The sequence below is a fragment of the Alligator mississippiensis genome, chromosome 1 (genome assembly GCF_030867095.1).
Source record: "Alligator mississippiensis isolate rAllMis1 chromosome 1, rAllMis1, whole genome shotgun sequence".
In the NCBI taxonomy this organism is placed as follows: domain Eukaryota; kingdom Metazoa; phylum Chordata; order Crocodylia; family Alligatoridae; genus Alligator; species Alligator mississippiensis.
The window spans coordinates 480,958,663-480,971,365 of NC_081824.1; the positions used below are offsets into that span (position 1 = coordinate 480,958,663).

At 49.6% G+C, this 12,703-nt stretch overlaps 1 protein-coding gene across 1 annotated transcript; it reads right to left on the minus strand.

Annotated features, from left to right (window-relative positions):
- Nucleotides 1-491: 491 nt before the first annotated feature.
- On the minus strand, nucleotides 492-12,354 carry LOC132248873 (disintegrin and metalloproteinase domain-containing protein 30-like). The gene is made up of 6 exons (XM_059723380.1): nucleotides 10,545-12,354; nucleotides 9,353-9,430; nucleotides 6,891-7,005; nucleotides 4,769-4,868; nucleotides 3,250-3,310; nucleotides 492-702 (listed from the first exon to the last, which is right to left on the minus strand). Exons 2-6 carry the CDS (start codon nucleotides 9,428-9,430, stop codon nucleotides 688-690), a joined length of 369 nt encoding a protein of 122 aa, XP_059579363.1. The 5' UTR covers nucleotides 10,545-12,354; the 3' UTR covers nucleotides 492-687.
- Nucleotides 12,355-12,703: the final 349 nt, after the last annotated feature.

The window sequence follows — 12,703 nt, forward strand, 5'->3', positions numbered from 1 at the left end:
GAAGAGTCCGGCTGAGGGCAACAAAGATGGTTGCGGGCCGGGGCACATGGCTTGTGAGCAGAGGCTGAGGGCACTGGGCTAATTGAGTCTGGAGAAGAGAAAACTGTGCGGGGAGGACTGAATAGCAGCCTTCAACTCCCTGCAGGGGGTGCGAGGAGGATGGAGCTGGGCTGTTCTCAGGACAAGGAGCAATGGGCTCAAGCTGCAGCAAGGGAAGTTGAGGTTAGATATGAGGAAGAACTTTGTCACTAGGAAGGGGGTGAAGCACTGCAACAGGCTTCCCAGAGAGGTGGTTTTTACGCACAAATTTAGGATCCGAGACCCTCACACTCATCCCAACTAATTCAAAATGTGGAACTTACAGTCCATGTCCCTAATTTTCTCTTGAAGTTTTCAGTAGATATAGATTATTTAAAATTTGCTTTATGGAAGGTGCTGAAGAGGTACTTTGGGGAATACAAAAAGAAACACAGAAACAAGAAGAAAACGCATTTATTTAAGCAAAAACAAGATTTTAACCGGTGAACAAAAATAGACAGACGCTGACAGGGTTGAGGATATAAGAAGGCTTTTGATGAATCCCACGGAGCTGGAAATTATGAAACGCTATCTCAGCAGTTGGCAAAATGCTCTTCTGACCTTTTTCAAGGATCCCTTTTTGGTGCACAAAGACGCAATTGCTCCTGATTACTTTCGACTGCCCTAAAAAGATAGCAGAATAAGATCAGTTCCCATGGCTCGTACCCTTTCAGATGCTTTGAATGGTCTTCCAGGAGACGAGGGTCCAGAACCGAGGGCTCCCCCTTCCCAAGAGCGTGCTCCGACCACTACAAAGCTGTTCAAAAGGTGGCCGCCCCCTCCTCCAGCCACGGTTTGGAACAGGACTCACTGCAGCTGGTGTGAGTTGGAGTATGGTTAAAGGACTGGAGACTTGGGCACCTCCCTAGCGTTCATCTGGAGAGCAGCAGCCTATTTCATTTTCCATGACAAAATGGCACTTGTCCGTCGCTGGAACTGCTAGAACAGGCTACAGGTGCATTATAGACAAGAAACGCCGTAACAGCAGTTTCTGCTGCTTACGCTTCTGCCCAGCTCCAGCAAAAGTATCTCTGCACGTGACCCGCTGGGAGCAGGATGAGCAGTAGCGGCCTTAGGGGAGGTAAACCAGGAGACCACCCGGGGTCCCACACTTTCAGGGTCCCCAAAATTTTGAACCTAAAACAAATCTAGAATGTAGCTCAGTGGTAAAAAAACTCTTTCTTTCTGTAACTTATTAAAAACATTGTTCTTTCTTCAACTTATGAATACTGATTATCAAAATCGGTGTCGGAGCAACGGATTGACCACTGACTCTAAATTTAATTTGTTGCGAAAATCTGCCATTCTATATTGATAATATGTCTCTCAATCAAATAGGTTTGTTAACACTCATGTTCAGAGTGCTGTATTACTTAAATGTATTATGTAATATTCTCCACTCCGGTTCCTTAAAAATGAGTTACCCTGACTATCTGTATTGTCAGCGTTGTATTAAGATACTTTCATTGCAGTTTCATGATAGGGCAACACGAAATTGAAATTGAAAATGTCCAACTTGCTGATAGGTCATCAATAATAAGCTTCTAATCGCCCCAAATGACTCTTGCCGAGGGCTCCAACAACCCTCAGGCCACCACTGAAACGGGGACCAGGCTCAGCAGTTGAGCTCCCTGATACTCAGGTCCTCACTAGGGCTGTGCGAAGCGGCTGTCTCGATTCGGATTCGGATTCAGCCATTTCCGAGGGACAGTGATTCGTGTGGGTGTTTTGGATTACTGTTCCGTTTTGATTCAGCCGAATCTGTTTGGGAGTTTCGACACTGTTTTGGTTATTCGGCCGTAGGCTATAATGGGGAAATACTAAAATACCTATAACTTTGTCATTTCTGGCCTGATTTTGAAGAAACTTGCAGAGATGGTAGCCCCTTCTGAGGGCATGAACCCAGACAGGTTTCAAGGACATAGGTGCAGGGGTTCTGTGAAACAACACCTCAAACTCTTCAAGGAAAAACTGGTATCACTTGCTGGCGCCGGCAGCCTGCTGCCATCCCGCATGCAGATCCGGAGGCCCACACCCCACGGGAGGGCAGCGGGGCCGTGCCAGACTCCTTGGGCGGGGTGTGGGCCCCTGGATCTGTGCACGGGAGGACAGCAGGCTGCCGTCCCTCCCCCAGAGCACTGGGACTGGAAGGGACCTCAGGGACAGATCGCAGACACCGCCCAGCTCCAGATGTCAATATGAGAGCAGCCCTTCCCCTCCTCTTCCCCCTCTCTCTTCTTAGTTTCTGTTTCCCTGCAAGCCCGGCTCCAAAACTCCAAAATTGGCACCGCTCCCCCACCTCCACATTTCCAGACCCGGGGGGAATATTGTGGGCTGGATGACACTGCTGCAGGGCAGGTCTGACCCACGGGGCAGGGGCTGAGCATCCATGTTCTAGGCCTTTTGTCTCCTCTCTCTCTGCTGCCAGCTGTGCTCATCACCCGGCAGGCTGCCTTGACTTGGGAAGACTACTGGAAGAAAGGCACTGAATACTTCGGCTTTCTCTGCTTAGTTTGTAACTAGATTGCCTCCTGCAATCCAGAAAGGTCTGATCGTTTCTTTGATCCTCCTTTTCCTCTTGACATACTACTGAAGTCCCTTTTTAACTGCTTTCTATGGCCCTTGCTATTTACATTTCAAATCATATCCTGCCCTGCCTAATTTTCTTACAATCTATGACAACTTCCATCACAGCAAGTTTCTCAGCAATGCCTCTCTTGATCAATAATTTCTAATCAATGACAGAAAGACCACAGAGCGCCCCATGGCCACAACCAGGAACTTGAACTTAAGGCTGCTATATGGCACGTTCCTGCCATGACTGTCGGAGCATCCCGCTCTGAGGCGATTCATAGAAAACTTGGAAAGTCTCACTTCTTCCCAATGTGCAACAACAATTCTAAATTTCCAGAAAAATTAACCATTTCTTTCTCTGGTCAGAACTGGTTCTAACCTTGTCTTTGGTTTTTTAGTGAGTATTACCGCATGCAGCATTTTTAGACAAAGGGGTCCAGTCATGATTTTCTGGATTGTCTTTACAGCTCAACTTTTTGAAATTGAAAAAGTGAAAAAAAGCAAGTAAAGTTGAATCTCCCAGGCTAGAACAGGCACCCGTGCTCCGCTCTTAACTAGGAGTAATGGAGGGAAGTAGCCTGGAAAACAGACGCTTACCTTGCCTACACTAGCAGAAGAATCGTTTTTTTTCTTGCTTGTCTGTGATTTCTGACCAGACCTGTGATGAAAAGTAAAAAATGTTTAGTCCCCATGCATTTTGAATGCTGCATTTCCTGAACAAACCATTTAACAGGGCATCGTGACTATCTGTCCTGAGGTCATGCTTAATAAAACACTTCTGTGTAACTGGATTGTCAAATGGCAGGATGTGAAAGCCATGAAGGCCCCACAGTTCATGGCCCTATATTGAAGATCAAACGTGCCCTGTTTGCTTCTCCCCCTGTACTGCTGGAAGAGTCTGCGAGGTGCTGGGAAGTAATCCAGCTGCAACGCCAGAGCTCCACGCAGGCTCACTGATAGCTGTACACAGGTGTACCTTAATTCAGCACCCGATAGCAGGCAGGCAGGAAAGAGTGTTAAGAGCCTCTATCTACCTCGCCTTGAGCCCTGGGGCTTATTCCCCCTGCCCCCCCCCGCCAGCTACACTACTGCCTTTCATTTGATACTATAACTAAGAACCAGGGATCCTGGTTTTCTCTGATTTAACAAGCCCCAATTAAAATGTGGATTTGGGGAGTTTTTTTAAATGAGAGGAAATCCGGATCCCCACGAATAACTCACTTGCAGCACTGCCTAGTAGGTCGTTCAAGGACCCTCCCCATGCGGGGGACCTCAGCCCTCTCCGCATAGCACACGGCAGACAGGGGAACTGCACAGACCCCAGCACCGGACACGCTGCTCCATCCTGCCAGGGATGGGAAAGTAAAAGCAGCATGCGGGTGCACGGCAGGCCTTTGCGAATGCACACAGCAGCCAAGGCAGAGCAGAGACAGTGCTGGGGAAGAGACCGCCAGGCACAGGGCAGGGGAAGCTGCTGCTGCTCCGCACACAGCACGACATGATGGCTCTCCCGCTCGCTTTCCCGCAGGTGCTCTGACACTTTCATCGTGGACGAGGCTGTCAGGCTGCAACTTCAAACCGAGGGCCTTGGCCTAAGACCACGGCTGCGCATCTTGACCTGCCGCCCTCTCACTACCCGCTCAGGCTGGTCAAAGCCATCCTGAAGTCTCTGGCAGGGCCAAGCCCTGTGTCCCCTCCCTGCTACCAGAGTGGTAACTGGGGTCAACTATGGCTCTAGGCCCTAATTCTCTTCAATTGGCATCTGGGCCCTTGCCTCCTCCAGACAGGGAAAGGCATGGTTTCCTTTCATGGGGAGAGAAGCAGGGCTGCCCCCACCGGGGAGCCATCCAGATCCTGCAAGCCCTGCGGCTGAAGCCCTGCTTCACCTGGCAGGAAGCAGAGTCACAGTAGGAGGCAGTAACCTCACTTACTCACCCAGCCGTGCCCTGCCCACCTGCCCTTCTGCAGCTGAGTCCGACCTTCAGGTTAGACCCAGCACAACGGTGGAGGCAACGGATGGTGACAACACAGCGCCCTCTTTTATCGTCCCACCCAGCATGTGCCATGGGGAACTGGGATAAGGAATCAGGTTTAGATATTAGCAGATCTGACGTACCTTCGAAAGCGACAGGCAATACTACACACTGCAATGGTGATAAGCAGAAGGAGAATCACGCTTCCTATGATTATCCCTATTAAAAAGGTATTGGAGGATGCTTGGAAACACAAAGAGACACAAGGTTATACTTTCTTTAATTCAGCCGTTCCTGGTACAACTGTAACACATGTTTTAGTGTGATTTGACCCAGGTACTTTTAGGACTGCATGCCTGTGCACGTGCTCGCTCTCTCCGGCTCTCCTTCTCCCCTTCCCTCTCCCACCAGTTAACTAACAGTACAAACCCTGTAACTGGTTTTCTCTGTACATCATGTGCCAGGATTCATATTAGCTTTGCGGACTGCCAATAAATAGAGTAGGAGTAGAGAATCGGTGCAGGTCTCTCTCACTGGAAAAGACCTGGTGCCTATGCTTTCACTTAGGAGCAGGTGTGCAGACACCGAACAAAGGAAGGATGCATTCAACTGCTTCCAGGTATATAGCACAAAATCTCTTTTGCAATCTCTTGAAAGGACGGCTCTCCTCAGTGCTAATCACATCCCTCAGGAATCAGGACCCCTGGAGCCAGGAGCAATGTTTCGTGACCGTGCCATGCCCACGGCTTGTGAGGCAGCGCTGCCACATCTAAAGCAGAGGTGTTTTGGCTATTGCTTGCACCTCTGAGCTAAGGGCCAGGAAGGCTTTCCTGGAGCCAACTGGCAAATTGTCTGCAAAGGTAGCCAGGCACTGCTATAAATGAAAATAGTAGCTACGGAGCAGGGCCAAAATGTTTGTGCCTGTAACTAGTAGGGTGAAAGTACTAGACGTTAGGAAAGCTGATTTCAGTGAACTCAGGCGATTAGTCAAGGACGCACTGCAGAGTAGGAGTTTTGAAGTGATGGGAGCCCAAGAAGGGTGGCTGTGCCTTAAGGAAATGATCCTTCGGGCACAAAGAGAGACGATCCCGATGTGAGGAAAAAGAGGGAAAGGGGCCAGGAGGCTTCCCTGGCTGACCAGAGAAATCCAGGGCAGCCTACGGGCCAAAGGGGAGCACATAAAAAGTGGAAACAGGGAGAGATCACCAAAGAGGAGTATACCTCCTCTGCTCGTGCTTGTAGGGAGGCAGTTAGACGGGCCAAAGCTGCCATGGAGCTGACGATGGCATCCCAAGTAAAGGCCTCTCACTGGGGTTGTAGAGAGGCAGCAGCAAGGCGCCAGACTGCCATGCGTAGACCCTGAGATGGTGCAGAGTCACTTGGAAGAACTGGATGCTTTTAAGTGGGCAGGCCCGGACGAGCTCCATCCGAGGGTGCTGAAGGCACTGGCCGACGTCGTTGCAGAGCCACTGGCGGGAATATTTGCTAACTGGCAAATTGTCTGCAAAGGTAGTGAGGCCCTGCTATAAATGAAAATAATATCTACGGAGCAGGGCCAAAATGTTTGGAAATCAATGAGTCAAACAGAAGCAATGAATGTGGTATTTGTCTTAATTGAGGTGCTGGATGACATTACATTTCTCAGAGGAGAGGAGAGCTGTTATAAAAGCTGTGTCCACGTGTGCTGTGTCCCTTTCTAGGATGGAAACTCTGCTGCAGAAGTCACTGGGGTCAGAGATCGAGAGCAGTGGTTTGCAACCTGCGGTCGGTGGACCTCTGGGGGTCTGCAGACTATGTCTAGGGGTCTGCAAGAGATGACTCTGATCAATCAGAAGTATGTGAATGCCCACACTTACAAGTCAAAGGGATCCACACACCTCCGCTGGAAACTTTTTGGGGTCCACAAAGGAAAACAGGTTGAAATCTACTTTATATCTAGAGTGAGAAGCGGTCGAAGAGCACTCAGCAGCACTAGGGCTTGTGCAGTCTGTGTGCTTCATTTTTGGCTACTAAATGTAAGAAAATTGGTGGTCTAATATATTCCATAATCTGGGTATGTCCCATAAGCATACCCTCATCCAGGATCATGCATTACATAAATCTCTTGAAGGATTTAAAAAGGAAGGCAGATTAGGCAGAAAAGACTCTCAGCAAATAAATGACCAGATACACAAGCTTATTTGAACCAAGGGACAAACCCAAGAGACACATCAACCAAAAAAGGCAGGGCAATATGCAGAGTGGTAAGATTGTCACAGCACTTACTAGTAGAGGTAGATGGAGGAGGTCCACTGTCAAGGCTTCCTCCAGATCCTTTCTCTGTACAGTATGGGGGGGCCCATCCAAAGTCGCAGTGGCAGTTTCCATTGCTGTTGCAAATCTGAAATACAGCAAGTGCGTAAACTGCAGGAAATAAATAATCTAATCCATCTTCTATTTTGGTGTGTGATGAGTGCCTCCTCTTTGGCCTGCACGCTTGGTATCCCTTAAAGCGCAGTGGGGGAGCAAACTGGCCTGCTAATTTGGTCCCTCTAAATCCCTCTACGTAACAGGGCAGAATAATGATAACAGCCTCTGCATCTCTGGGCTAGAAAGTTAACGCACTAGTTTTGATTTAGGAGTACTCATCTCAGTTGAAATTGGAGAGTCTGAATGATAAGATGTCAAGGCATCACTACCACAGCCTCTAAACCCAGAACTGAAGTCACGTAAAGACCCAGGGGCAAAAACATGAAGTGAGAACCCAAAAGCTGAATACACATCAGAGCAGTTTTCTTCTTTCTCTCTTACCTCTGTGACAAAAATTGAAGACCTGTGTTTCATTAACTCTAGTTAATTTCAACAAAATCATGTTTCTTGATTGTTTTTCCCCACCAGTCATATAGTTTCAACGCAGTGTGAGACCCACTTAGCTTGTAGGCTGGCATTCATTATGCTTTTTCAAAAATGGCACGAAGTGCCAGAGGTTAGGAGACCACCCGTCCCTAAGGCAGGATGGTCCCACTGTGGGAACCTCAAGTCCTTGTCTCAGGCTGCAGGATTCTGGGGCAGTGTTTCTCCTTGGTTTGCAGTGCCTGCTGGGATCGGGAAACAGTGGGTTTCCCCTTGCAGGCTGGCAGCATTCAAGCGTGCAAGGGGCTGCCTGGAGAGGGGCTCAGGGGGTCCTACGTGCACATGCACGCCCACATACATGCCCTTGGCCAGGAAATACAGTCGAGAAGCACGGAGAGCAGCTCCTGGCAGGTAAGTCTATTGGCGGGAGGGGGAAAGTGGGAGTGGGGGCAGATTGAAGCCCCTCAAGGTGAGGGAGTGGGGCAGGGGCTGGGGGTGCTGCCCAGACAGGCAGTGCACGGGTCCAGAGAAGGGAGCAGGATGGAGCCACAGGTCCATACTCTTCATTCTACTTTCCCTCCTCTCCCCTGTTCACGGGGGTGGGAAAGGAGAGGGAGGGAGGGGCATGGGAGGGCCATGTCCTCTTCCAGATTTCTGCATGGGGCAGGGGTGCATAAGGGCTGCCCACTGTGGGCTTGGGGTTCCCCACCCTGCTCCTGAGGGCCCCACACTGGCCACACTGCCATAGCGAGGCACCCCCTGCCCACCTGGTAGCAGCAAGGGCTGCGACAGCTTGGAGTTGTGCCCCCTGTTGCCACGGGGAAGGCAGGGGGCACACAGCTGGTGAGGGGATCCCAAGGGAAGGGCAGCAGGGCAGAGAGCCCCAAGCTGCACTTGGCTCTCATCCGGCCATGGCAGCGGCAGCAGTGGGAATGGGGGAGGGAAAGGGCAGGCGTGTGTCCCGCCTCCCCCTTTTGAAAAGGTGTCACCCTAGTCAGAGACCAAACCAAGAGGCAATGCCCTCGCAACAGTCATACAGTAAAGCATATTTTCACTTCAAGAGGGATGTAGTTGTGGAAAAGCCAAAAAGGACACAGAAAAAAGCAAGAGACACACACTCCACGTTGCTATCTTTTAGTCCCAGGCAGGAAGAAAGAATTAGGCACAAATTATGGCTGCCTGCATATCAGGCCCATTAGAAACATAGAATCATAGAAATGGGGGTTGGACGGGACCTCAGGAGTCACATCTAGTCCAACCCCTGCTCCAAGCAGGACCAGCCACAACTGCATCATCTCAGCCGGAGCTTTGTCTACCTGGGTCTTCAAAACCTCCAAGGATAGAGACGTTCCCACCTGTCTGGGCAACTTGTTCCAGTCTTTTACTGCCCTCCTAGAGAGACAATTCTTCCTCATATCCAACCTCAACTTCCCTTGCTGCAACTGGAGCCCATTGCTCCTTGTTCGGTCATCTGCCCCCACTGAGGACAGTCCAGCCCCATCCTCTTTGCAATCCCCTGCAGGGAGCTGAAGGCTCTGATTTAACACCCCACCCCCACCCCAAGTCTTCATTTCTCTAGACTACATAAACCCAGTTCCCTCAGTCTCTCTTCACCAGTCCTGTCCCACAGTCCCCAGACCATTTTTGTTGCCCTCGTTTTCCTTCTGAGAAGGCCTGGCCACACTGAATAATGTTATTTAAAAAAAATCCAAGCACCAAGAGTGAAATCTGTGGACAATCACTTGAATGACAACTGTTAAAGAGAAACTTTTCAGTCCCAAATAACCTAGATACTGTGAAATAAATGAGCATCTGCAAGTTGGAACGTCACCTTTGCATTTTATCCAAAGTTGAACTGAATGTACTCTAGCATTCACGGGATCTTTGCTACTTACCCCTTGGCCGTTGCATTTCTCATCACGGCAGTGATACTCCAGAATATTTGTGCTGACACAGGTTCTGTTTATACACATCTAGAAAAATACAGAGGTGTATATTAGATAAGAAGACAGGAATGAAGCCTGTATTCTGACTCCAGAGTAGACAGAGACATTTGGGAATACCACTGTGTGTTGGGGAGCAATGGGTAGTGATAAACAGAAAATGTATCTAAGCTTGTCTGAAAACATCCTGTTTTCAAGAAAAATGGTACACAGAGTCCTTGCTGGAAACCTCTTGCTGCAGCGGACAGAAGCAGAGCCGTCAGGCATTGGCAGCTGGGAAGCTACGGAAATGAAGTATTTGACTGAGCTCAAAAGCTCAAAAGCCTCCAAAACTAAGCATTTTCAGAATATGTTGTAAGAATCACTATTTTTTTTTAAATCTTCCCAGAATAAAGGCAACAAACAGCAACTAGTGAGAAGGGGAAGGTATGCTAGCAGGATGATTTTTCAACATGGAGAGTCGGGGGATTGCACTCTTTGAAACTGTTCCCCAATTAAGTGACAAGAACCATAAAACAGGAGCACATCCTCTGGGGAGCATAAAGATTAACAACCCTAATTGTCTCCATCTCCCTGGGACTGGGCAGTTGCAATTACAATACATCCTGCCCAGCACACTTGCTTCCTGTAAGGGGAAAAAGTGCCTGGAAGTGCACTGCTATTTCCTGGTGCACATCTGCGTTCCAGCCCCACGCACTTGTCTAAGGATCCTACCACTGCATGTATCAGCATGGTAGAGCTTTTGCCGCGGTACCTTTGTGGGGATGGGATTTGCCTTATTTCATGTCCTTGGAAGAACAATGCACGGCGCCATGTCATTCATAGTGTCCCATACCCAGGAATGAACTTTGATGTAGGCAGGGTAGCAGTTTCAGGAGGAGAGGACCCATCCTCATGCCATCTCCTCTCGCTCTACAGAAGAAGCGTGGCATCTCTTGCCAGCTGCAGTCGGTCCTGGAGAAGGGGTAAGAGGGCCTGCTTTTGGGGTTCTTCCTACATACATGGGTCAGAGCAGGCTGTTTTGGGGAGTGTATCATGTAACAGAGATGGGGCAAGTTAGACTTGGAAACACCAGTTCCATGCCTTCTCGACTGAATCTCATTTTCATGCTGTCCAGGTATCTATCGGTGTTGTATGATACTACCTGGTCTTTATCACACAAGGTGCCGTCTTTCACCGATCCCACATCAGGAACATCTGGCCCGACATGGAAGTCTATACCCCAACAAATGGTATTATTAATGGGAGTCTGGACTGTAGTCTCCTCATCTGCCTTTACTGGTATGCTTTTAACATTAACACACTGCACTCTTCCACACAAAATATCCCTGAAAGAAAAAGTTCACAGAGCATCTGAAGAGCTGTGTGGGATCTATAGTATATCCTATCATGAACAGCTGCCAAGTCACTCCCACAACTCCTCTCCCAGGCCCGTTTTCTGTGTGCCTTGCTAACCCTTTAGCAGCCCAGCGTGAAGCTTCTTATCTTTCTATCATGGAGCGTTATGGGCAGGTTTTTTTCCCGAAATTGTTCAATATTGCTGCAGTTCTGTAGAGACTTGGCTGCAGGATGGGGCAGGGGGGACTGCACAATGCTCAAGGCTGTGGAGAAAACAAGTGTGCAAGAATCCTGAATTTGGACTCAGCACAAGACACCTGCTCTGCTATTGCCAATTCTATTCCCCTTCTCTGTAAACCGACATGATACTGGTAAGCCACAGCAAGCAAATGGTCATTCTTGCATTAGTTTTCACTCCTTCTATTCATGGTCATCCTGTATCGAACCTGGGGAGATCAAACCATTCTTGTGGGAACAGGGAATGAATTACTAGGAACTGGAGCTCTACAAGATGCATTGCCTACATTCACATTGCTGACTGACGGGTGCATCTCACTCTCTGCGCTTGGCACCAGGGATTTTCTTTTTTTTGCCATAGCAGTACTCGAACAGCGCAACCTGGCCTCCCCTCCGCTTGTGGTCCTGCATCAATGGGATGAAAGGTAGCGTGTCCATCCTTGTAACACAGTTGGGTAGAACTGGAGATCCAGTGAAGAGGGGGTCTCAGTCAAAAGCACTGTACTCCTTGGGAGTAGGGCACAGAGCTGTGCTGCTGCCCAGCATGGCCCCAGGGGGCAGATAATGGACTCAGCTCCAGGGAGGTTCGCTGAGGAATAAGCTGGGGTTACTCTGAGGAACGAGCAGTCATGGACCGAGCAGCAGCAGCACTGCCAGGATGTGGTGAGGATACCACATGACAATGCTTTTCCTCCTGAAAAGCCACCTGTATCTTTTGACGGTGCTGTGACAAGGCAGGAACAGGTCGCCACTGTAATAATCCTGCCAAGCCCAGAGCCATGGGTCTACAAGTCTTCAACAGCGGAGCGGGCGGAAGAAGACGTAAGGCTCTCAATGGCTTGAAGGCGGAGGAAGACTGCCATGGAACGAGATCCCCGGTTGTCTTGGTCTCCTTGCCATTGGAACAAGGTCCTACTTCGTGAAAAGCCGTATTGACGCTGGTGTGCAGCAGCTTCTCCACGATAACAGAAATCTTGCATGGGCATCTTCCATGAAAACAGCTTGATAACGGAAGACAATCATCATCCACTGCAAGGGACGGCTGAAGAAGACAGACCAGGAGGGAGGCAGAGCTGGGGCGCGCTCTCTCGGCTCTCGGTGCTGCTATGGCAAAAGTCTTCAGTCGAAGGCCCAGGACGTGAACTGCACCCACAAGTCTGGACGTGCAGGGAGAGAGCTGCTCAAGGGGCACGCCAGCTTTTTTTCAGAATGAGGTTTGTGCAGAGAGAGATTGCAAGGCATTCAGAGGTGATGGATGAGAGGACTGGGAGGCCTTTCTGGGAAGTCAGCAGGGCTACGCTTCTCATAAAGGAGCGCTGTCTGTTCATGCTGCAGAAATATTGTCTACTGAAAAATAAACCACAATGTGCAGCTTCCAGATTGCCCCCTCAGCTGGTGTACAACCCAGACTTCCCTCTCCTGTCACCCACCTCTTTTCTTTCCCTTCCCCTCTATCACGTCCTCGCCCATCCTATCTGTATTTAGATTCCTATTTTTATGCCACTAGAACCCCCAAAATGACGGGGTCTCAGTCATGACCGGGGCTGCACTCTCAGATACTTTCGTAACAGCTGTCCCACCTACGTTTCAGCACATTTCTTGTACGCCAGTCCATCCCAACCACAGTTACCGCACCGGTCACCTCGCAGATTCACTTCTCTGAAGCAACTCTCTGGAGCGCGGCGGGCACCTGTACAGGTCAAGACGGAGCAGAGAGTTCACTGCAAG

Excerpts from the sequence above, each read along its gene's own strand:
- LOC132248873 (XM_059723380.1), bottom strand. The coding sequence starts at position 9,430 with ATGTGTATAAACAGAACCTGTGTCAGCACAAATATTCTGGAGTATCAC. Across the intron at positions 7,006-9,352 it reads AGAAATGCAACGGCCAAGGG|ATTTGCAACAGCAATGGAAA; the intron begins GTAAGTAGCAAA and ends GCTGTATTTCAG. Across the intron at positions 4,869-6,890 it reads TCCTCCATCTACCTCTACTA|CATCCTCCAATACCTTTTTA; the intron begins GTAAGTGCTGTG and ends TGTGTTTCCAAG.